Genomic DNA, 21,775 nt, shown 5'->3' on the forward strand with positions numbered 1-21,775 from the left:
TCTCTGTCTTCACTAAGGCGAGGGGTGACACAGACATTCTAATTAAAGAGGAGGGTGAAATATTGGATGCAGTAAGCATAGTGAGAGAGGAAGTACTGGAGGGATTGGTATCCTTGAAGATGGATAAATAACCAGGGCCAGATGGATTGTATCCCAGGATACAATTGAAGGAAGCCAGAGAGGAAATAGCAGATGCTCTGAGGATTATTTTAAAATCCTCACTAGGTATGGAGGAGATCCCAGAGGATTGGAGGTTTGCAAACCGGGGAGGAAGTAGAAAGGGTCGAGAGTTTCAGGTTTTTAGGTGTCCAGATCACCAACAACCTGTCTGGTCCCCCCATGCTGACACTATAGTTAAGAAAGCCCACCAACCCCTTTGCTTTCTCAGAAGACTAAAGAAATTTGACAAGTCAGCTACGATTCTCACCAACTTTTACAGATGCACCATAGAAAGCATTCTTTCTGGTTGCATCACAGCTTGGTATGGCTCCTGCTCTGCCCAAGACCACAAGGAACTACAAAAGGTCGTGAATGTAGCCCAATCTATCACACAAACCAACCTCCCATCCATTGACTCTGTTTACACTTCCTGCTGCCTCAGCAAAGTAGCCAGCATAATCAAGGACCCCATGCACCCTGGATATTCTCTCTTGCTCCTTCTTCCTTCGGGTAAAAGATACAAAAGTCTGTGGTCACGTATCAACCGACTCAAGAACAGCTTCTTCCCTGCTGCTGTCAGACTTTTGAATGGACCTACCTCGCATTAAGTTAATCTTTCTCTACACCCTAGCTATGACTGTGACACTACGTTCTGCCCTCTCTCCTTTCCTTCTCCATGAACAGTATGTTTTGGCTGTATAGCGCACAAGAAACAATACTTTTCACTGTATGTTAATAAATGTGACAATAATAAATCAAATCAAATCAAAATGTTGTACCATCATTTAAAAAGGGTGCGAGGGATCAGCCAGTCCGTCTGACTTCAGTGGTGGGAAAATTATTGGAATCAATTCTGAGAGACAGGATAAACTCACTATGAAGGGCACAGATTGATCAGGGATAGTCAGCATGTTTTTTTTTAAGGAAAGATTGCGTCTTTGAGGAAGTAACAAGGAGGATTGGTGAGGGTAGTGCAGTGGATGTTGTCTACCTGGATTTCAGTAAGGCATTTGACAAGGTCCCACTTGGCAGATTGGTCAGAAAAGTGAAGTCTCATGGGATATACGGAAAGTGGCAAGTTGGATCCAAACTTGACCCAGTGACAGGAAACAAGGAATGATGATTGATGGATGATTTTTGGAATGGAAAATGGTTTCCAGTATTGTTCTACAGGGCTCAATGTTAGGGCCCTTGCTGTTTAAATCTACATCATATTCATGATTTAGATTTAAATGTGGGAGGCACGATTGGAAAATTTGCAGATGACAAACATTGACTGTGCGGGTGATAGATTTTCGTGTGCAGTAATCACCAAGCCAGGCGATAGCTTCTGCAGTGGCTAAACGGAGCTCTCTCAGCACGCCGTTCAATGTTATCACAATGACGTGAGTTATTGATTGGGGCACCACAGCTGCTGTCTGGGTTCCCTGCAAGCCCCCATTTGTACCAATTCACCGTACAAAGGTCTTGGCCAGTGAGGAGATGGCAGTGGAGTGCCCGAAGTTAGCATGGCAGATTGAAGCCAGGTGTGGGATCTGTGATGAGCAAGTGGTTTTTAATGGTGGCGCGTTGGTTCCATTGCTGCTGCTTCGTGAAGAGGGTAACTGTTGACTTCAGATGGATATCAATGGTTTGGTTAAATGGGTGGAAAAGTGGCAAATGGAATTCAGTCTGGAAAAAAATGTGAAGTAATACATTTGGGGAGGGCAAGGGAATAGTCAGTAAAAGGAAGGTATTGAGAGGGGGTGAGGAAGTGAGAGACCTTGGAGTGAGTATCCTCAGGCCCTTGAAGGTTGGCAGGGCAGGTGGACAAGGTGGTCAAGAAAGCAGATGGAATGTTTTCCTTTATGGCAAGGTATTGTATATAAAAGCAGGGATGTAATGATGGAACTGTGTAAAACACTAATTAGGCCACAGCTGGAGTTTTGTGTACAGTTCTGACCACATTAGAGGAAGGACAGAATTGCCCTGGAGAGACTACAGAGGAGATTTACAAGAATGTTGTCAGGCCTTGAAAACTGCAGCTATGGAGAAAGATTGGATAGGCAAGGGCTGTTTTCCTTAGCACAGAGGAGACTGAGAGGTGCTCTAATTGAGGTTACAAAATTACGAGGGACCAAGGCAGGGAAGATGTGTATTCCCTGGCTAAGGGGTTAATCATGATGTGGAGATGCCGGCGTTGGACTGGGGTGAACACAGTAAGAAGTCTCACAACACCAGGTTAAAGTCCAACAGGTTTATTTGGTAGCAAATACCATAAGCTTTCGGAGCGTTGCTACTTCGTCAGATGGAGTGGAAATGTGCTCTCAAACAGGGCACAGACACAAAATCAAGTTACAGAATACTGATTAGAATGCGAATCCCTAAAGCCAGGCAGGTCTTAAAGGTACAGACAATGTGGGTGGAGGGAGCATTAAACACAGGTTAAAGAAATGGATATTGTCTCCATTATCTAGCTGTTCTGTCAGGAGACAATACACAACTCTTTAACCTGTGTTTAATGCTCCCTCCACCCACATTGTCTGTACCTTTAAGACCTGGCTGGCTTTAGGGATTCGCATTTTAATCAGTATTCTGTAACTTGATTTTGTGTCTCTGTGCACTGTTTGAGAGCACATTTCCATCTGACGAAGGGGCAGCGCTCCGAAAGCTTATGGTATTTGCTACCAAATAAACCTGTTGGACTTTAACCTGGTGTTGTGAGACTTCTTAAGGGGTTAATTACCAGGGGCATAGACTTAAGCTGATTGGTAGATGGATGAGAGGGAGTATGAGGAAAATCTTTTTCACCCAGAGAGTGGTGGGTGTCTGGAATTCACTGCCCAAGTCAGTGGGTGAAGCAGAAATGCTCCATCCATTTAAAAGGCACCTGGATCTGCACCTGAAGCGCTCGAACCCGCAAAGCTACAGACCAGGTGCTGGAACATGGGATTAAAATAACCGGCTTGTTTCCTTCTTGGCTGGTGCTGACATAATGGGCTGAATGGCCTCTTTCTGCACTGTAACCTTTCTATGGTTGTCTGCTTCTAAAAGGAGATTTAATTCAGTTTTTTATTTTAAATTTTCAAGAGCTTTAACATGGCAAATGTCCTCTGGTTGGGCAGTCAGTAATGATCACTTTAAAATAGTCACTGGGAATAAAGAGAGATTTGGGCAATTTACTTTGTACAGTGCACTCTGCCTGCAGTGATATGGCACAGAGAAATGCACAATACTCACCGATATCACACCTACTGCCAGTTTTCCCTGGGGGACAGATACACCGCCCTGTTGCAGGTTCACAAGATGCATCTCCCTCACAGTCACACTGCTGCTGGCATCTCTCCCCGTATTGTCCTTCCTTGCATCCTTCAGCGAAAAATAAAACAACTCAGATGGCTGAATGGCAGAGGGGCAATTTTTTCACACACAGGGTGGTGAGTGTCTGGAACGAGCTGCCAGAGGTAGTAGTAGAGGTGGGTACAACTTTGTCTTTTAAAAAGCGTTTAGACAGTTACATGGGTAAGATGAGTATAGAGGGATATGGGCCAAACATGGCTAATTGTGACTAGTTTAGTGGTTAAAAAAAAAGCGTGGCATGGACAAATTGGGCCGAAGGACATGTTTCCATGCTGTAAACCTCAATGACTCTATGGCTGCTGTCGGAGCTGGCTGCACAGAACAATTAACTTCAAGGCAGACAATGCTCTTCATGTAACCTCAGACAGTCGCCATGTCCTGAGGGAAGGTAGCACATTTTTGCAGCCCATCTGGACAGGCTTTGATTACCCTTAACAGAGGCAACATTATCCCAATTCTTGTGAATCTTTCTGAATCGACCCTTAGACAGGGTGAGAAAGACTGTTCCTGATGGTGGGGGAGTCCAGGACGAGGGGTCACAGTTTGAGGATAAGGGGTAAACCTTTTGGGACTGAGGTGAGGAGAAATTTCTTCACCCAGTGGGTGGTGAATGTGTGGAATTCACCACCACAGAAAGTAGTTGGGGCCAAAATGTTGTCTGATTTCAAGAAGAAATTAGATATAGCTCTTGGGGCCAAAGGGATCAAGGGATATGGGAGGAAAGGAGATCGGGATATTGAATTTGATGATTAGCCATGATCAAAATGAATGGCGGAGCAGGCTCGAAGGGCCGAATGGTCTACTCCTGCTCCGATGTTTCTATGTTAGATAGAGAGTCACAGGGCATCTCCAGAGTTTATATTTGCTTTGCAGGTATCTCAAGTTGCTGCGGGTTATCTTGCTGATTTACTGATGGCGTTAAGAGCAGCTTTTTCCAAATCTTCACAAAAAGGCATAAAGTTTAGGACAGAGTTGCCTTGTTTCTAAGACCTGGGGTTAAGTTTCCTGGTCCAGCCAACAGTGGAAAGTGTCGTGGACGGGACGGACAACTTGATGGACCATTGAAAGGTCTGTTGACCTCGAGCGGGAATTTCCAGCCTCTGGGTGGGCGGGACCTGAAAATTCCACCTTTCGTTGCTAAGACTCAGTGGCCTACAGGTGGCCAGCAACACTGAGGCCAGGTAATGAGGTCCATTCAACTCTGGAGGGTGAGGGAGGGGAGCAGCAGTAAAGGACTCAATAACACATCACTGTGGCCATAACCAAAGAATGCTTTGCTAGAACGATTACCTTTTTCACAGTGCTCTCCATGGTAACCAGCTGAACACAGGCACCGTCCCATCACGGGGTCACAGTCTCCGTTTCTGCAGTCACACAGATGCTGACAATTTGGGCCATAAAATCCAGGCGGGCAGACTGTAAATAGAAACAAGACGACACTCAGAATGGCTGAGAAAATATAAAAGTAGGCACCTCAAGGGTATTACAAGTGTTGTGCCAACCTCCATCTCTCATTGAAACATAGAAACTAGAAGCAGGAGGAGGCCATTCGGCCTACAGAGGAGGCCATTCGGCCCACAGAGGAGGCCATTCGGCCTACAGAGTGCTAATCTCAACTTTCTTCTGGGGGGGATTCACTCAGTAAATTTTTGTTTGCCAAAGGCACCAAATCGCAAGTGTGCCAGCCATGGCTCAGCGGGTAGCACGCTTACTCTGTTATCCTCACTGTGGGTTGGCCTATGCTAGGATCGAAAATGTGGAGATGCCGGCGTTGGACCGGGGTGGGCACAGTAAGAAGTCTCACGACACCAGGTTAAAGTCCAACAGGTTTATTTGGTAGCACGAGCTTTCGGAGCACTGCTCCTTCCTCAGGTGAGACTTGATGAAGGAGCGGCGCTCCGAAAGCTCGTGATTCCAAATAAACCTGTTGGACTTTAACCTGGTGTTGTGAGATTTCTTACTATGTTAGGATCAATAGAGACTGCTGAAGGCAAGGCTGTTGCTAAACTTTAGTTTTTAATTAAACATTCTTCTAACTGTATACAGAACAGGACTTAGCATGAAGCTTCATAGAACATAGAACAGTACAGCACAGAACAGGCCCTTCGGCCCACGATGTTGTGCTGAGCTTTATTTGAAACCCAGATCAAGCTATCCCACTCCCTGAACTCCCACTCATATGGAACTATCTCTCTGTAAGCTCTGCTGTCATGTGATCTTACATCACTGATCATGTATCGCCTGTCTCTTCACATCTTTAACATGAACCCTTTGCACTACACTTGCTTTTGAGTTGGAATGGCCTCGGTTCAAACCCCACTCTAGAGACCTTGGGACAAAATGTTGATAGAATTGGTGCAGTTCTGAGGGAATGCTGCACTGCCTTTTGGAAGAGGCGTTAAACCGAACTCTCTTACGTGGACGTAAAAGATCTCATGGCACCAACAGAGGAAGAGAACAGGGTGATCTCCCGTTCTGTGCCTGTGTGGAAATTGTCTGTCATTCCCTACCATTAAAGCTGGATTCCCACCTTCAGTACGAGACGCACTACTCACTCTTCAACAATCACTGTACCCCCTGCCACTGTGCAGGAACAGGAAGTCAGTGCTGCTAATGTCACAACCCCTCATTGGTCCTGGTCACCTCCCCACTCCCAACCCCTCGCCACCTGCTGCACCCCCTGCCTGCCCTCACCACTCCCCTTCCAGGCAGCGAGGGCTCAAGTATTGGGAACAGGGCAGGCAGAGGGTCAACAAGAGGGGCAGCGAGTGGGAAGCTGCCTGAGGTGTTGCTGCCAGTGAGATCATAGGCACTGCGACTACTTGCGCAGTGAGTGCGTCCCCGACAGTTGCATCAACAGCAAATTCAGCCTTTTAAAAAAATCCTTTTGTTCAATTTCTAGATATTTTGGTTTACATGAATGTAAGGTGCCATCATTGGACTGAGTAAATCTCCCGTCAATGCAAACCCAAGCAGCAGGTGGCGATGTTGTACAATGAATATAACTTTGTATCCTTGTAGAATGGAGGTTAGTGCAGCAAAGAGTGAGGCCATTCAGCCCCTCAGTTAACACTGCCCAAGGCCGTGTCCAGGACCCAACCTGCCTTTTGTTCAACCTTTTCTCCCGCACAACTTGCAGACCCCGGCAGAATGAGGAATAATTCCAAATCCCCTTTAACTTGCCGTTCCATTCCACAAGCTGTTCACGCCATAGAATTATACAACACTGGAGGCCAATCAGCCCATTGCATCTATGCCGGCTCGTGATGTTTCTGAATAAGTTGAGCTGATCCTCAGATATCAGTCTTGCCTTTACATTCCTTCATCACCTGCCCACGATTCACATCGTCAGCCACTTCCATTGGTGTTTTAATTTGTTAAAAATCTGAATCCACCTTCATTTTGTGAGACCCGCACCGGAACTTTACTGCTCTGCCTGCCATGGGAATTGTAGCGGGGGGCGGGGGGGAGGTCTGTTGACCTCGGGTGGGATTTTCCGGGTTTGGGGCCAGCGCGGCCAGAGAATCCCACCTCTGGTCTTCATCCCTTAAGAGGGGTCACAGAATGCAACCCATCCTGCTCTTCCTCCAGCTAACTTTCACTCCAATTGCACATAAAAAAATATAAACGGCAAGTCTTTCCGGAGAATATCTTCCCAATTCTAATTTAACCTGACCATAAAGGGCGAAATATTCCCGTCCCACCCACCACAGGAATCGAAGCGGGCGGGACAGAAAATTCCGTGTAACATGCAAAGGTCCGTTGACTTCGGGTGGGAATTTCCAGTCTTGGGGCGAGCGCGGCTGGAAAATCCCACCCATAGTGTTCATTTACCACAGTGTTCCCAAACACACCATGGCCAACATATGCCTTCCTCCCCTCAACACTTAGTGTGGTGTTCCTTAACTCTCTCTCTCTCCCACTTTATGTCCTCTCTCAGGATTTCTCCCATTAGACATTTCTTGCCACAGTTTCTGCCTCCCCCACCCCCGGCCAAGGCTGAAACCCAATCCAATCTCCCGTGGATGTAAGAGATTCCATGGCACCAACAGAGGAAGGGATCAGGGCGATCTCCCGCTCTGTACCTGTGTGGAAATTGTTTGTCATCCCTTCCAATTAAAGCCGGATTCCCACCATTCATTGCAGTGTTAATGTGAAGCATTGCTTGTGACTAACAAATAAACTTTAAAAAAAAAATCACTCCTGGAGCATTCACAATTCTAGCCCTGATGGACAAGTTTAATAGTGAACCCAGTTATGAGTCCAGTGGTGTGCTGGCTATGTCACTGGGTCAGTGATCTCACTGGGGAAGTTTGAGAATTTGAATTCAGCTTTTTTTTTAAATTCTGGAAATTAAAAAGCTGCTGTCAGTGAAATTGACAACGAAGCTGTCAGATTGTTATCAGCTGTTGTCCCTTACACAAAATAAACCAGCTGTCCTTACTCAGTCTGGCTGATGTGTGACCACAGTCGCATAAAATGACACTGCTGACTCTTAACTTCCCTCTGAGGCAGCTGTGGAAAACGACTCAGTTGTAACAAGGGGTTTGCAGTGTTTAAGGAGGAGGATGCACACTACTGCCATCTTCTCAACGACAATGACACAGAGTGCAGGAAAGGGATAAAGAATCTGGTGAATTGGTGCGACGGCAATAATCTCTCCCTCGATGTCAGTAAAACAAAGGAGATTGTCATCAACTTCAGGAAGCGTAGTGGGGGGCATGCCCCGATCTACATCAATGAGGACGAAGTGGAAATGATCGAGAGCTTCAGGTTTCTAGGTGTCCAGGTCACTAACAATTTGTCCTGGTCCCCCCATGTGGACACTATAGCTAAGAAAGCTCACCAACGCCTCGACTTTCTCAAGAGGCTAAGGAAATTTGGCATGTCAGCTATAACTCTCACCAACTTTTACAAATGCACCATAGAAAGCATCCTTTCTGGTTGTATCACAGCTTGGTATGGCTCCTGCTCTGCCCAAGACCACAAGAAACTACGAAGTATTGTGAACGTAGCCCAATCCATCACACAAACCAGCCTCCCATCCATTGTCTCCGTCGATACTTCCCGCTGCCTTGGCAAAGAGGCCAGCATAATCAAGGACCCCACGCACCCCGGACATACTCCCTTCCACCTTCTTCCGTCTGAGGTCACGTACAAGAACAGCTTCTTCCCTGCTGCCATCAGACTTTTGAATGGATCTACCTCGTATTAAGTTGATCTTTCTCTACACCCTAGCTATGACTGTAACACTACATTCTACACCACTCCTTTCCTTCTCTATGAATGGTATGCTTTGTCTGTATAGCGCGCAAGAAAAAATACTTTTCACTGTATACTAATTCATGTGACAATAATAAATCAAATCAAAATCTTACCATGCTCACAGTTATGCCCGTAGTACCCTCGGGCACACTGACAGTACCCGGTTACACGGTTGCAGGTCCCGTTATTTTGGCAGGCACAGTCCAGCTGGCAGTTTGCACCGAATTTCCCGAGGGGGCACGCTGGAAAAGATAAAACCAAACGGGGAATGCCGACTCTGTGAACTCGATCTTAATCCAAACCATCAGCAGGAAGCGAGTACGACAGAAAGCAAAATGCCGCAGATGCTGGAAATATGAAATGATTACAGAAAATGTGGAAAATACCCAGCTGGTCAGGCAGCATCTCTGGAGCGAGAAACAGTTAACGTTTCAGGTCGGTGGCCTTTAGTCAGAACTGGAAGATGTTGGGAATGTAACAGTTTATAAGCAAGCACAGAGTCAGAGGAAGGGGCTCGAACTCAAAGAGAATGGTGACAAGAAATGCTACAGAAGAAGAATGATTAAAAGTAAAAATAGCAACACGCTTTTACATGAGTTTGTCTTGCTGCCACATTTCCACCCAGTTTTCTCTCTTTCTTCTCATTGCCTCTGCTTCTATCTCTGATTCGGTTCCTGTCTCTCTGTCGTTGTCTCTATCTTCTCCCCGTGTCTGCGTGGGGTTCCTCCGGGTGCTCCGGTTTCCTCCCACAGTCCAAAGATATGCAGGTTAGGTGAATCGGCCGTGCTAAATTGCCCCTTAGCATCCTAAGATGTGTAGGTTAGGGGGATTAGCGGGGTAAATGTATGGGGTTAAGGGAATGGGGTGGGGGTGGGCCTGGGTAAGATGCTCTCTCAGAGAGTTGGTGCAGACTCGATGGGCCGAATGTCCTCCTTCTACACTGTAGAGATTCTATGATCTTTTCCTGTCTTTTTTTTCCAGTCTGTGTCGCACTCTCTGCTCTGTTTTGTTTTGAAGCTAAGATGTCAGACATAGTTCAACTGGTAGCCTTCTCCCCTGAGTGGGTGGCACGGTGGCACAGTGGTTAGCACTGCTGCCTCACAGCTACAGAGACCCAGGTTCGATTCCTGGCTTGGGTCACTCTTTGTGCGGAGTCTGCACATTCTCCCCGTGTCTGCGTGGGTTTCCTCCGAGTGCTCCGGTTTCCTCTCTCAGTCTGAAAGACGTGCTGGTTAGGTGCGTTGGCCATGCTAAATTCTCCCTCAGTCTACCCGAACAGGCACCGGAGTGTGGCGACTAGGGGTTTTTCACAGTAACTTCATTGCAGTGTTAATGCAAGTCTACTTGTGACACTAATAAATAAATGAAACTAAACTAAACTGAGTCACAATTTCATGAGTTCAAGCTCCAGGAACCTAAGTTGATGATTTGGGCTGGTTCTCCGGCACAGCCCTGAGGGAGGGCTGCAGTGTTACAGGGAGTGTTGCAGTCGGGGGTGCTGTCTTTGACGGATAGCTGGGATATTCTACTCATACACCTCTGTTCCCAAGATTAAATTGCTATTTCTGACAGTTCTGTTTATTCTGGGAATTTCCATCTTTCTCTCCTACTCTGTTGACCTTTTTGGAGGGAAAAACAACTTCTTGTTAAAGGAAGAGGTTTTATGTGCTGGAAACCAACTTTAAATACATATTTACAGCCAGTGAAAAGCACAGAGCTGGAAAATTAACAGCTGATGGAACAAAAAAAAACCCCAAACCAGGTTGCCAACTCTGGTCATATTCCTGAAGGTTTCATCGAGTGACTTCCAACAATTCCACTCAATTAAACAACCTATATTCACAACCTCCATTTTTTTTTACAATTAGCAAAGTGTTCAAAAGATATTTTAAAAAGTTTAAATTTCTTGTTTTTTCTCTTGGGATCTTGCAGGAGCTTAATTTTTTAATTCTGGAGTCTCCAGGGCAATCCCGGAGGGTTAGCAACATGACTACTAGTGATAAGAAAATCCTCAAGAGTTCTGTGCACTGAATATTAGAATAATTAATTTCAGTTTATAGTTGATTCCTGATCAAGTTTAACCCCAAATTTCAACTTCAGCTTTTGCATCCGGAGGCTTCAGGAGTTGTCCTCAAATTTACGTGAAGCTTTTCCTGGCGTGGGTTTGTCTGCGTGGGTTTCCCCCGGGTGCTCCGGTTTCCTCCCACAGTCCAAAGATGTGCAGGTTAGGTTGATTGGCCAGGTTAAAAAAAATTGCCCCTTAGAGTCCTGGGATGCGTAGGTTAGAGGGATTAGCGGGTAAAATATGTGGGGGTAGGGCCTGGGTGGGATTGTGGTCGGTGCAGACTCGATGGGCCGAATGGCCTCCTTCTGCACTGTAGGGTTTCTATGATTCTATGATTCTGGCGAGTGTTTTCAGGCTTGTATTGAATGTGCAAAGTACTCACCTTGTCCACACAGGGGCCCCGTCCAGCCCAGCCCACAGGAACAGGAGCCATTGGCCGGGTTGCAAGACCCTCCATTGCTGCACCTGCAGACATACCGGCATCTCTCTCCATACCTGCCCTTGGGGCACACTGCACAGACAAGATAGTGATACCATTACCAAGCAAATTCCAACAGCACATGGCAACACAGAGTCTGAGGCTAGAGCTGAGAACTCATTCAGGTTTCAATTCACCTCCTAGGACTTAAGGGCGGCACGGTGGCACAATGGTTAACACTGCTACCTCACAGTCCCAGGCAATTCCAGCCTCGGGTGACTGTCTGTGTGGAGTGTGCACGTGTTCTCACCGTGGGTTTCCTCCGGGTGCTCCAGTTTCCTCCCACAGTCGAAAGATGTGCAGGTTAGGTGGATTGGCCGTGCTAAAATGACCCTAGCGTCAGGGGATTAGCAGGGTAAATACGTGGGGTTACTGGGATAGGTCCTGGGTGGGATTGTGGTCGGTGAAGGTTTGATGGGCTGAATGGCCTCCTTCTGGACTGTAGGGATTCTATGATTGACCAGGTGTGGTCAGATCAAGTGTTGGTGTCACTTTTCGATGGATCATTTGGACATTCTAAAGGCTGGTGATCATCTGTTACAATTCTACTGGTGGGAGATGTTTGGATGTTCCAAGGCACACCGGATCATTAATAAATTTCCTCATTGAACAACCGGCCTGTATATATTCCACTCCCTTCAAAAGCAACAACAGCATGGAGGCCTCACACTTGAATAAAGCAAGGGACAGACCTGCTCACACACAACCCGATTCCATGGGTGGTGCTGAACGTGCATACGTGATCCTATTGATGGACTGGCATGCACAAGTATGAACGCATGGTGTGACTGCTGGCACATATGCAAAACATGGCTTCAGATCTTGGGATTGAGCTCTGAGCAGTCGTTAACTCCACAAATGGCCCAACCCCAGTCTGATGTCAAATTGGATAGTTGGTCATGCATTGGCATTACCCACTCTGCAGTCTGTCAGATGGCAAGGAGTGAATGTCATTGTCCACTGCCCAATTTACTCACCGTGCTGGCATTGAAAACCAGTCCTGCCTGGTGGGCAGATGCATCTTCCAGTCACGTGGTCACACTTTGCACCATCTCCACAAGAACAGGCCACTGCGCAGTCCATTCCATAGTGACCAGCTGGACAGGCTGTAGGGAGTAAAGAGGTGCAGCATTATAGAATCCATACAGTACAGAAGGAGGCCATTCGGCCCATCGCGTCTGCACCAATTCCACTCAGGCCTTATCCCCATAACCCCACATATTTATCCTTCTAATCTCCCTCACACTATGGGGCAATTTAGCATGGCTAATCAACCTAACCCGCACATCTTTGGAGTGTGGGAGGAAACCGGAGCGCCCGGAGGAAACCCATGCAGACACGGAAAGAATGTGCAAACTCCGCACAGTCACCCGAGGCCGGAATTGAACCCGGGTCCCTGGCTCTGCAAGGCAGCCGTGCTAACCACTGTGCTACCGTGCTGCCCATTAACCTGAGGCAACCCAGTTTCTTTATAAAGCAGAATAGATAGAATCAAGCAAGGGTGCAGGCCATTCAGCCCACTGCGCTCACGTTCACTCTCTGCAAGATATATCTACTTAGCTCTTTTCATCTGCTCCTTCTCCACATTTTGCTTTTTCAAAGATTTACCCACCCTTTATTCAAAACCTGACGTGCATTCTGTTTCCATCAGTGGGAACACAGGATGAATGGAGAGTGATTTTGCCTTATTGATATGACTCTCAGTTCAGCTGAGGGTTGGACGTAACACAAAGTGGTGAATCAGCCCCTCCCTCCAATGTTGCTCCCTTCAAGAGCAGAGTCACTGTCGGTTTACAGTTCACTTACTCTGATTGCAGTCAGCGCCGACATACCCAGGGGGACAGACACACGTCCCAGTCACTGTCTCACACCGGCCTCTGTTCAGACAGCGGCACGCTTGGGCGCAGTTGGATCCGTACCTCCCATCCGGACATCCTGGAGTGTTAGAGGAGAAACAGGGCATCACGTCACGGGACACTCTGGATATCTGTCCACCTCCGCTGGGAGTTCACATTATACTTGCCGCACGTTCCCCCAATCACCCTCCATCATTCCAGGCTCCACCCTCAAGAGTTCAATTCTTCTTTAGCATTGTCTCGTCCAGGCGTTTAAGGCGGAGGCAAAGTATTTCTTGCCCAAGGCACTCGGATAAGGAATTCCCTTCCCCAGACACCGTGCTGTCTGATTCTCAGGTTAGCCCTGAGGAAGAGCCAGCCCCTGATTTGAAGGAGCCTGTTTAGGAGGCCTGAAACCTCGTGTAATGGACAGCCTGAAGCTGCCCAAGGGGACAACTGGTGAAACCTGAAAAATCAGGCAGATTTTTAACAGCATTTACAATCAACTGTCCTCACAGAATCATTGAATGGTGCACCACAGGAGGCCATTCTGTCCATCGTGGCTGTATGAGTTCTTTGTGGGGGTTGTTTGTTAGTCCCACTCTGCCTTGCCCATTTCCAGAACAGTGCAATATCTTTTCAAATATTCATCCAATTCCCTTTTGAAAGTTATTATTGAACCTGCTTCCAATACTCTTTCATTTTTTTTTGGCACCTTGCTATTTGTGGAACCTTGCTGTGTGCAAATTAGCTGCGACGGTCCCTATATTGAAACATGTCAAAAAAGTACCTCATTGGCTGCAAACATCTTAGGGATGTCCTGAGGATGTGTAAGATGCTATAAAAATGCAAGTTCCTACCTTTCCTTTATCATTGCTATTGAGATCAACAGACAGCCATCATGTAAACCAGCCTCCCATCCATTGACTCTGTCTACACTTCCCGCTGCCTCGGCAAAGCAGCCAGCATAATTAAGGACCCCACGCACCCCGGACATTCTCTCTTCCACCTTCTTCCATCGGGAAAAAGATACAAAAGTCTGAGGTAACATACCAACCGACTCAAGAACAGCTTCTTCCCTGCTGCCATCAGACTTTTGAATGGACCTACCTTGCATTAAGTTGATCTTTCTCTATACCCTAGCTATGACTGTAACACTACATTCTGCATTCTCTCGTTTCCTTCTCTATGAACGGTATGCTTTGTCTGTATAGCACGCAAGAAACAATACTTTTCACTGTATGCTAATACATGTGATAATAATAAATCAAATCAGATCAAATCAAAATCAAATCGGGGGAATGAACACAATGCCACACACTGTTCAGGTAGCACATTCACCCACTGAACTACTCAAGAAGCTCTGTTGGTGCCTCTCTCTCTCTGTAGTTTATTTTGACTGATGTTGAGGATACAGTGACCCTTTCCAAATCATACAATCAAGTTGAGCAAAACTCACTCAGGTTACAGCCGTCTCCATGGTAACCGGGCGCACAGACACATTCCCCGCTGACTGGGTGGCACTGTTGGTTCTGAGCTGAACACTGGCATACCTGGTTACAGTTCTGTCCGTAAGTACCCGGCAGGCAGGCTAAGAGAGGAGGCAAGAAATGGAAAAGTGTGCAAAGTTAACAGGAGAGACGAGCCACAGGACCCCCAGAAGGAAGTAAAAGCTGCAAGTGCTGGAAAGACGGAAGGTGCTGGAAAGGCACAACCAGTCCAGTCAGCATCTGAGATGGAAAAGACAGGTCAACAAATCCGGTTGGTCTTTCAACCAGAAACCTCAAGCACCTGGCTGTTCCTGCAACCCAGTATTCACGCTGTAACTGCGGCCAAATGTAACTGTGGCACTGGGTGCTCCTTGGTCGAGCTTTTGGTCACTTGTCCTAATAAAAGTTTATTTATTAGTCACAAGTAAGGCTTACATTAACACTGCAATGAAGTTACTGTGAATTTCCCCTAGTCACCACACTCTGGTGTCTGTTCGGGTCAATGCACCTAACTAGCACGCCTTTCAGGCTGTGGGGGGGAACCAGAGCACCCGGAGGAAACCCACGCAGACACAGGGAGAACGTGCAAACTCCACACAGACAGTGACCCGAGGCTGGAATCGAACCTGGGTCCTTGGCGCTGTGAGGCAGCAGTGCTAACCACTGTGCCACCGTGTCGCTCGCAATGACCAAAAGCAGATCATTTTACTGTTGTGTGTGGAATCCTGCTGTGTGTGTCTTACATAACAGTCACAACACTGCTAAATAATGTGAGGTGAACTGATTTGGGGTATTAACCAATGTCAGTCTCTCTTACATTTGCACTGGAAATAGTTGTACCGTGATGTAAGGTCACAGCTCGAAGGTTAACCCCGTGTTTCTCTTTCAGACATGAATCAGCTTAATTTCAGTTTTTCCAACAATTTTATTAATGGCTGTTTTCCTTATTAGCTCCATGATAAAGGCAAAGGTTGTGGAGAACTTACTCTGTTCGCAGCCATTGCCCATAAACCCTGGAGGGCAGCCGCATTCACCCGTCACGTGGTTGCAGGGAGTGTTGGGGGAACAGTTACAACGCTGCACACAATTGTCACCATAGTAACCAGGCCAGCAAGCTGGAGGAGAAAATAAAATGAGGATTAGAATCAGCAACAACCCTAATAGTAAATCATAGAGTTTGCCTACGTGAGGAATAGAGAAACCTAGTTATCTGGGTAAAAGTCTAAATCAAGGTAATTCTCTGGGTGCTCCGGTTCCACCCACAGTCCAAAGATGTGCAGCTTAGGTGGATTGGCCATGGTAAATTGTCCCTTAGTGTCCAAAGATGTGCAGCTTAGGTGTTTTGGCCATGGTAAATTGCCCCTTAGTATTAGGTGGATTAGCGGGGTGAATACGTGGGGTTACGGGAATAGGGCCTGGGTGGGATTGTACTCAGTACAGACTCGATGGGCCAAATGGCCTCCTTCTGCACTGTAGAAATTCTATGATTCTAAGATCAGTTGGGCAAATGATTTTGTCCCATGAAATTTCACATTTATTATACAGTTCAAATACCCTACAGCCTGGAACAACAGCAGGTTCTGAGCAGCTTACAGTAATAACAAATCATTAACCTAATGGACGGGTGACACTGTGCTTGGCTGTTTAAACCCTGTCGCTCAAACCAGTGAGGTAAGATTGAGGGAGCTGAAAAACAAATTGAACTCTGTTTTTAACTTAGGTGATTTCAGATAGTTCCAGTAACTGAATGAAATGAAAAGCTGATCCTAGCTATATTTGGAATAATAATCCTTTGCTTTGTGGCTTCATCAGACTCACAACTGGAGAACTCTGCTTGGTATATTGGGATTCGGTTGCCATGTACTTGTGCTGGCAAGGTGGGGTTGGGAGGTTGTTGGAAAGGTGTGAAGGCAACACAGATGAGGCTTGTTTCCTGAATCATTAATAAATGGTTTGTTGTAACGTTTATTCATTGTGGACATCTTTGGAAGGTTTGCATTTATCTCTTAAAACGACGCCCTTGTAACTCTAGGTCAAAGTCTCAATATCTCTATCAATTTGTGGCAGGGGCTAATCGGGGCCAGGTGATGAAGCGTTTCCATCTTAGTTATTGTTGGAAACAATATTTTCAAGAGTTTGCAAAGAAGAGACTATAAGAAGCATTGATTGGGAAAATAATACATGAATCTCATCGAGACCAATTCTAGTTCAGTCGTTTTTGTCTGATGCTACTTTCAATCCTCACTGGCTCCTTTAGCTTCTGTGTATTCTTTCTGCTATAAATAAATTGTACCCAGTAGTTTTAACCTGTTGCCATCAATCAGACGGGAAGTTGATTTCCACCTTTTGGAGGTGACGGGAGAATGAAATGGTATTCCCCAGTACTTGCATTACTGCAATTAGGGATGAACGGTTAGTTAGGGCATCCTAACTTGTGCACTGTGATGAAAAATGACATTGATTGTGAGTTACATAGATTTATTATTGTCACACAGAATCCCTACACTGCAGGAGGCCATTTGGCCCATTGCGTCTGCACCGACTCTCTGACAGAGAACCTTACCCAGGCCCTATCCCCGTAACCCCATGTATTTTACCCTGTTAACACTTCTAACTTACACATCCTTGGACACAAGGGGCAATTTAGCATGGCCAATCCACCTAACCTGCATATCTTTGGACTGTGGGAGGAAACCGGAGCACCCGAAGGAAACCCACGCAGACATGGGGAGAACGTGCAAACTCCACACAGACAGTGACCAGAGGCCGGAATTGAACCTGGGTCCCTGGTGCTGTGAGGCAGCAGTGCTAACCACTGTGCCACCGATTCAGTTTGATTTTGGAAGCTGCCACCTAAATTTGAACATCACCAGTCAAAAATGTTGGTCGGTGGGATGATGGTAAAAGCTGAACTGTAACAGTAAGGAGTTCGATAGGTACGAGGTCCTCATTAGAGGAGGGGGCAACGGGAGATGTAACAACGGCACATTCCTGATTCTATAGAATATAAGAAATTGTCAGAATAGAAAACAGTCATAAAGACAAAGTAACCAATCCACTTCTCCTCAAACCCACTCCCATCCTTGGCACCACATCACCATTATAGTGGCCAGGCTTATGAGCGGCACAGTGGCACAGTGAAATGAAGGAAGGAGTTTTAAAATCAAGGTTGTGAGGCTGAGTTTATGAAATTCTGGGACACGATTCTCACAGAAACCGTTTCCCTGACCTTTCTCACACCGTCTCCCTCTCCATCCCTTGGTGCATTGGCAGCTTCCTGTCACATGATGGCACAACGATCCGTGCTCACAGGCACAATGTTCCTCACAGCGCTCTCCATAGGTACCCTCGGGGCAAGCTGTCACACAGGGAAACAGATAGGGGTTAGGGTCAGAGGGCAGTCACAACAATAGGCAGATGGAGGTTGTTGGGGAGCCTAAAGCTAGGGACCTTAAAATAACAGTCACTAAATAATTTAATAAGGAATTCAGGAGAATCGTCTTTAACCATCTTTTTATGGAATTTGAATTCCATAAAAAATATCTGGAATTAAGAATCTACCGATGACCATGAAACCATCGTCGATTGTCAGAAAAACCCATCTGGTTCACTAATATCCTTCAGGGAAAGAAATCTGCCGGCCTTACCTAGTCTGGCCTACATGTGACTCCAGATCCACAACAATGTGGTTGACTCTCAACTGTCCTCCTGGCAATAAACAGTGGCCAGTCAGTGATGCCCATGCGCCATGAATGAATAAAATAAACATGCCACCACATAGAACGATTGAGGCAAATCGCATTTGTGGGAAAATTAGACAAGTGCATGAGGAACAAAGGGTTAGAATAGGCCGATAGGTGAGAAAAAGAAGAGTGGGAGAAGGCTTGTGTTGAACATAAGCATTGATATGAAACAATTGGACAGTATTTTTATGTAACAGAATGGAATGCACTATTTAATGATCTATATTGTGATTGATGGACAACCACATACCCAATAAAATCTGACTGATATCGACCTAAGCCCTTGTTTCTAGAAAAGAGGAAAAATGAATGAGGTTTTTTTAAACTATGAAGGGATTCGAGAGGAGGGATGTGAAGAAATTGTTCCACTGTGGGTAAGCCCAGGACAAGGGGTTTAAATATAAAATAGTCACAGACTTAATAGAGTATTGAGGAGGATTCTGTTATACAGAGAATGGTGAGAATGTGAAACTATATAGAATGACTGAGGCAGACTGCACTGATGTATAGGGCATTGGTGAGGCCACACCTGGAGTATTGTGTGCAGTTTTGGTGTCCTTATCTGAGGAAGGATGTCCTTGCTATAGCGGGAGTACAGCGAAGGTTTACCAGACTGATTCCTGGGATGGCAGATCTGTCATATGAGGAGAGACTAAGTCTGGAGTTTAGAAGAATGATCTCATAGAAACTTATAAAATTCTAACAGGGTTAGACAAGGTAGATTCAGAAAGAATGTTCCCAATGGTGGGGGAGTCCAGAACTAGGGGTCATAGTTTGAGGATAAGGGGTAAACCTTTTAGAACTGAGGTGAGGAGAAATTTCTTCACCCAGAGGGTGGTGAATGTGTGGAATTCACTACCACAGAAAATAGTTGAGGCCAAAATGTTGTCTGATTTTAAGAAGAAATTACATATAGCTCTTGGGGCTAAAGGGATCAAGGGACGCGGGAGGAAGGGGGATCAGGATACTGAATTTGATCATCAGCCATGGTCAAAATGAATGGTGAAGCAGACTCAAAGGGCCAAATGGCCTACTCCTGCTGACTGGCCTGTTTCTGTGCTGTAAATTCTATGTCAGTGAAGTGGTAAAGGTGAGGTAATACAAAGCTTGGGTTTTATAGGCCGCAGAAGAAGCAAAAACTGCGTGAAGTGAGAATGCACAACATTTGGAGGTACTGATAAAAATTGAGTAAAAAACTGTCAGTGGTGCAATAATCCTAATTTTAACACAATAAATATATCGGGAAGAGGGAGAGAGTGAAGGAGTGATGAGAGAAAAGTCTGGGAGCATCGACAGCTACAGCATAAAGAAAGGCAGGACTAGTAATTAATTTCATTAATACTTAAAATCACACCAAGTCGTTGATGAATTCAGAAGACCTGTTTATGAAATGATAGTGTCGTGGTTAAAATTATTGGAATAAGTTACCCATGGAATGTGAGTTCCAATCTCAGGAAAGCAGTTTGAGAACTTGAATTCAGTAAAAATGACCATGCTGTGAAAATCCAGCTCGATCACTAATCTCCTTCAGGGGAGGAAACCCTGTCATCCTTACCTGGTCTGGCAGAATCACAGAATTGTTACGGTGCAGGAGGCGGCCGTTTGGCCCATCGTGTTTGCACCAAAATGGTTGACTCTTAACCACTCTCTGAAGTCCTCCAGCACACTATTCACAATTGTATCAAACCATCACAAAGAAGAAGGAAGCCCATAGTCACCTTCTGAGAGGGAAGTAGGGACGACCAATAAATGCCAGTCTTGCTAACGGTGCCCATAGCCTCAGAATGAGTGAAGCAATGATTAGCTGGTGGAACTTCTTTATTTACTCAGTTGTGGGCTTTGCTGGCTAGGCCAGCATTTATTACCCATCCCGAACTGCCTTTGAGAAGGTGGTGGTGAGCCACGGCAGTCCAGGTGATGTAGGTACACCCGCAGTGCTGCCAGGAAGGCACTAACAAATGCCCTCCCTGGTTGAAGAAAGTGTATTTTTACTCACAGATTCCACATTTGTCACCTATCCATCCTGGACGGCAGGTACATTGACCACTCTGCCGATTGCACAGTCCCCCGTTTAGGCAGTCACACAGTTGTTGACAGTCCAACCCGTACTTTCCTGGGGTACACTCTGTTGAAAACAAGAGCAGGTTACCAGATATCAATAAGCTAGTCAGACACTGAGGGCTATAAGAACAAATCAGTCCAATTCTTAAACCCAGAACTTAATCATGTAATTTGTGCCTTTTCAAGGCAAATTAAAGCTTTAAATTTATTTATTAGTGTCACAAGTAGGCTTACATTAACACTGCAGTGAAGTTACTGTGAAAATCCCCCAGTCGCCACACTCCGGTACCTGTTCAGGTACACTGAGGGAGAATTTAGCATGGTCAATCCACCTAATCAGCATGTCTTTTGGGCTGTGGGAGGAAACTGGAGCATCCAGAGGAAAGCCACAGAGGCATGGGGTGAACATGCAGACTCCAACAGACAGTGACCCAAGCCGGGAATCAAACCCGGGCCCCGATGCTGTGAGGCAGTAATGCTAACCACCGTGCCACCGTGCTGCCGTAGGAGTGCAAAAGATCCTTTGGTACTATCCAAAGATATAAATGAGTTATTGTCAGTATCCTGACAATGGCACAGTGGTTAGTACTGCTGCCTCACAGCACCAGGGACCCGGGTTCGATTCCTGGCTTAGATCACTGTCTGTGTGGAGTTTGCATGCTCTCCCCGTGTCTGCATGGGTTTCCTCTGGGTGCTCCGGTTTCCTCCCACAGTCCAAAGATGTGCGGGTTAGGTGGATTGGCCGTGCTAAATTGCCCCTTAGTATCAGGGGGACTAGCTAGGGTAAATGCATGGGGTTAGGGGAATAAGGCCTGGGTGGGATTGTGGTCGATGCAGACTCGATGGGCCGAATGGCTTCCTTCTGCACTGTAGGATTCTATGATTCTAAACAGAATCACTATAAACAGATTATCTGACCATCAGCTCATTGGAAATTGCTGCTACATTATAATTGTGATTACATTTCATGTGAGGAGGTCCTGTGGTGCAGTGGGTAGCACCCCTCGTTCCTCCCCCCCACCCTGCCTTTGAGCCAGAAGCTTCAAGTTCAAGTCCCACCCTCGGACTCAATGGCCAAGAAAGATGTGTTCATAAGATGGTTGAGTATCAACCTGCAAATCCTTCCAAACGTGCCAATGGCTGGTGATAAGAGCGGGAGAGATTTCTGGTCAACCACTTTTGATATGGAGTGGCATCCCTCAAGCTGTAAGCCTCGGGTGACAGGCTTGCGACCTGTTCCAGGAATAACTAGCTATGGAAACAGACAAACGTCTGCCTTAATGCATCACTAGGTGCGGGAAGAGAATTGGAATTGAAACATTTCATATGCATGACATTTC

At 46.2% G+C, this 21,775-nt stretch overlaps 1 protein-coding gene across 1 annotated transcript in view; it reads right to left on the minus strand.

The window, feature by feature from the left end:
• Positions 1–21,775, minus strand: part of LOC144509853 (uncharacterized) — a 415,538-nt gene that overhangs the window by 4,737 nt on the left and 389,026 nt on the right. Inside the window, exons 26-35 of the mRNA XM_078238759.1 lie at positions 20,371–20,499; positions 17,861–17,989; positions 15,618–15,746; positions 14,601–14,732; positions 13,113–13,241; positions 12,284–12,412; positions 11,211–11,339; positions 8,877–9,005; positions 4,789–4,914; positions 3,379–3,507 (exon numbers count right to left, since the gene is read on the minus strand). Coding sequence (XP_078094885.1) covers positions 3,379–3,507; positions 4,789–4,914; positions 8,877–9,005; positions 11,211–11,339; positions 12,284–12,412; positions 13,113–13,241; positions 14,601–14,732; positions 15,618–15,746; positions 17,861–17,989; positions 20,371–20,499 — 1,290 coding nt within the window. The remainder of the gene's footprint in view (positions 1–3,378; positions 3,508–4,788; positions 4,915–8,876; positions 9,006–11,210; positions 11,340–12,283; positions 12,413–13,112; positions 13,242–14,600; positions 14,733–15,617; positions 15,747–17,860; positions 17,990–20,370; positions 20,500–21,775) is intronic.

Source organism: Mustelus asterias, chromosome 22 (genome assembly GCF_964213995.1).
Source record: "Mustelus asterias chromosome 22, sMusAst1.hap1.1, whole genome shotgun sequence".
NCBI lineage: Eukaryota > Metazoa > Chordata > Chondrichthyes > Carcharhiniformes > Triakidae > Mustelus > Mustelus asterias.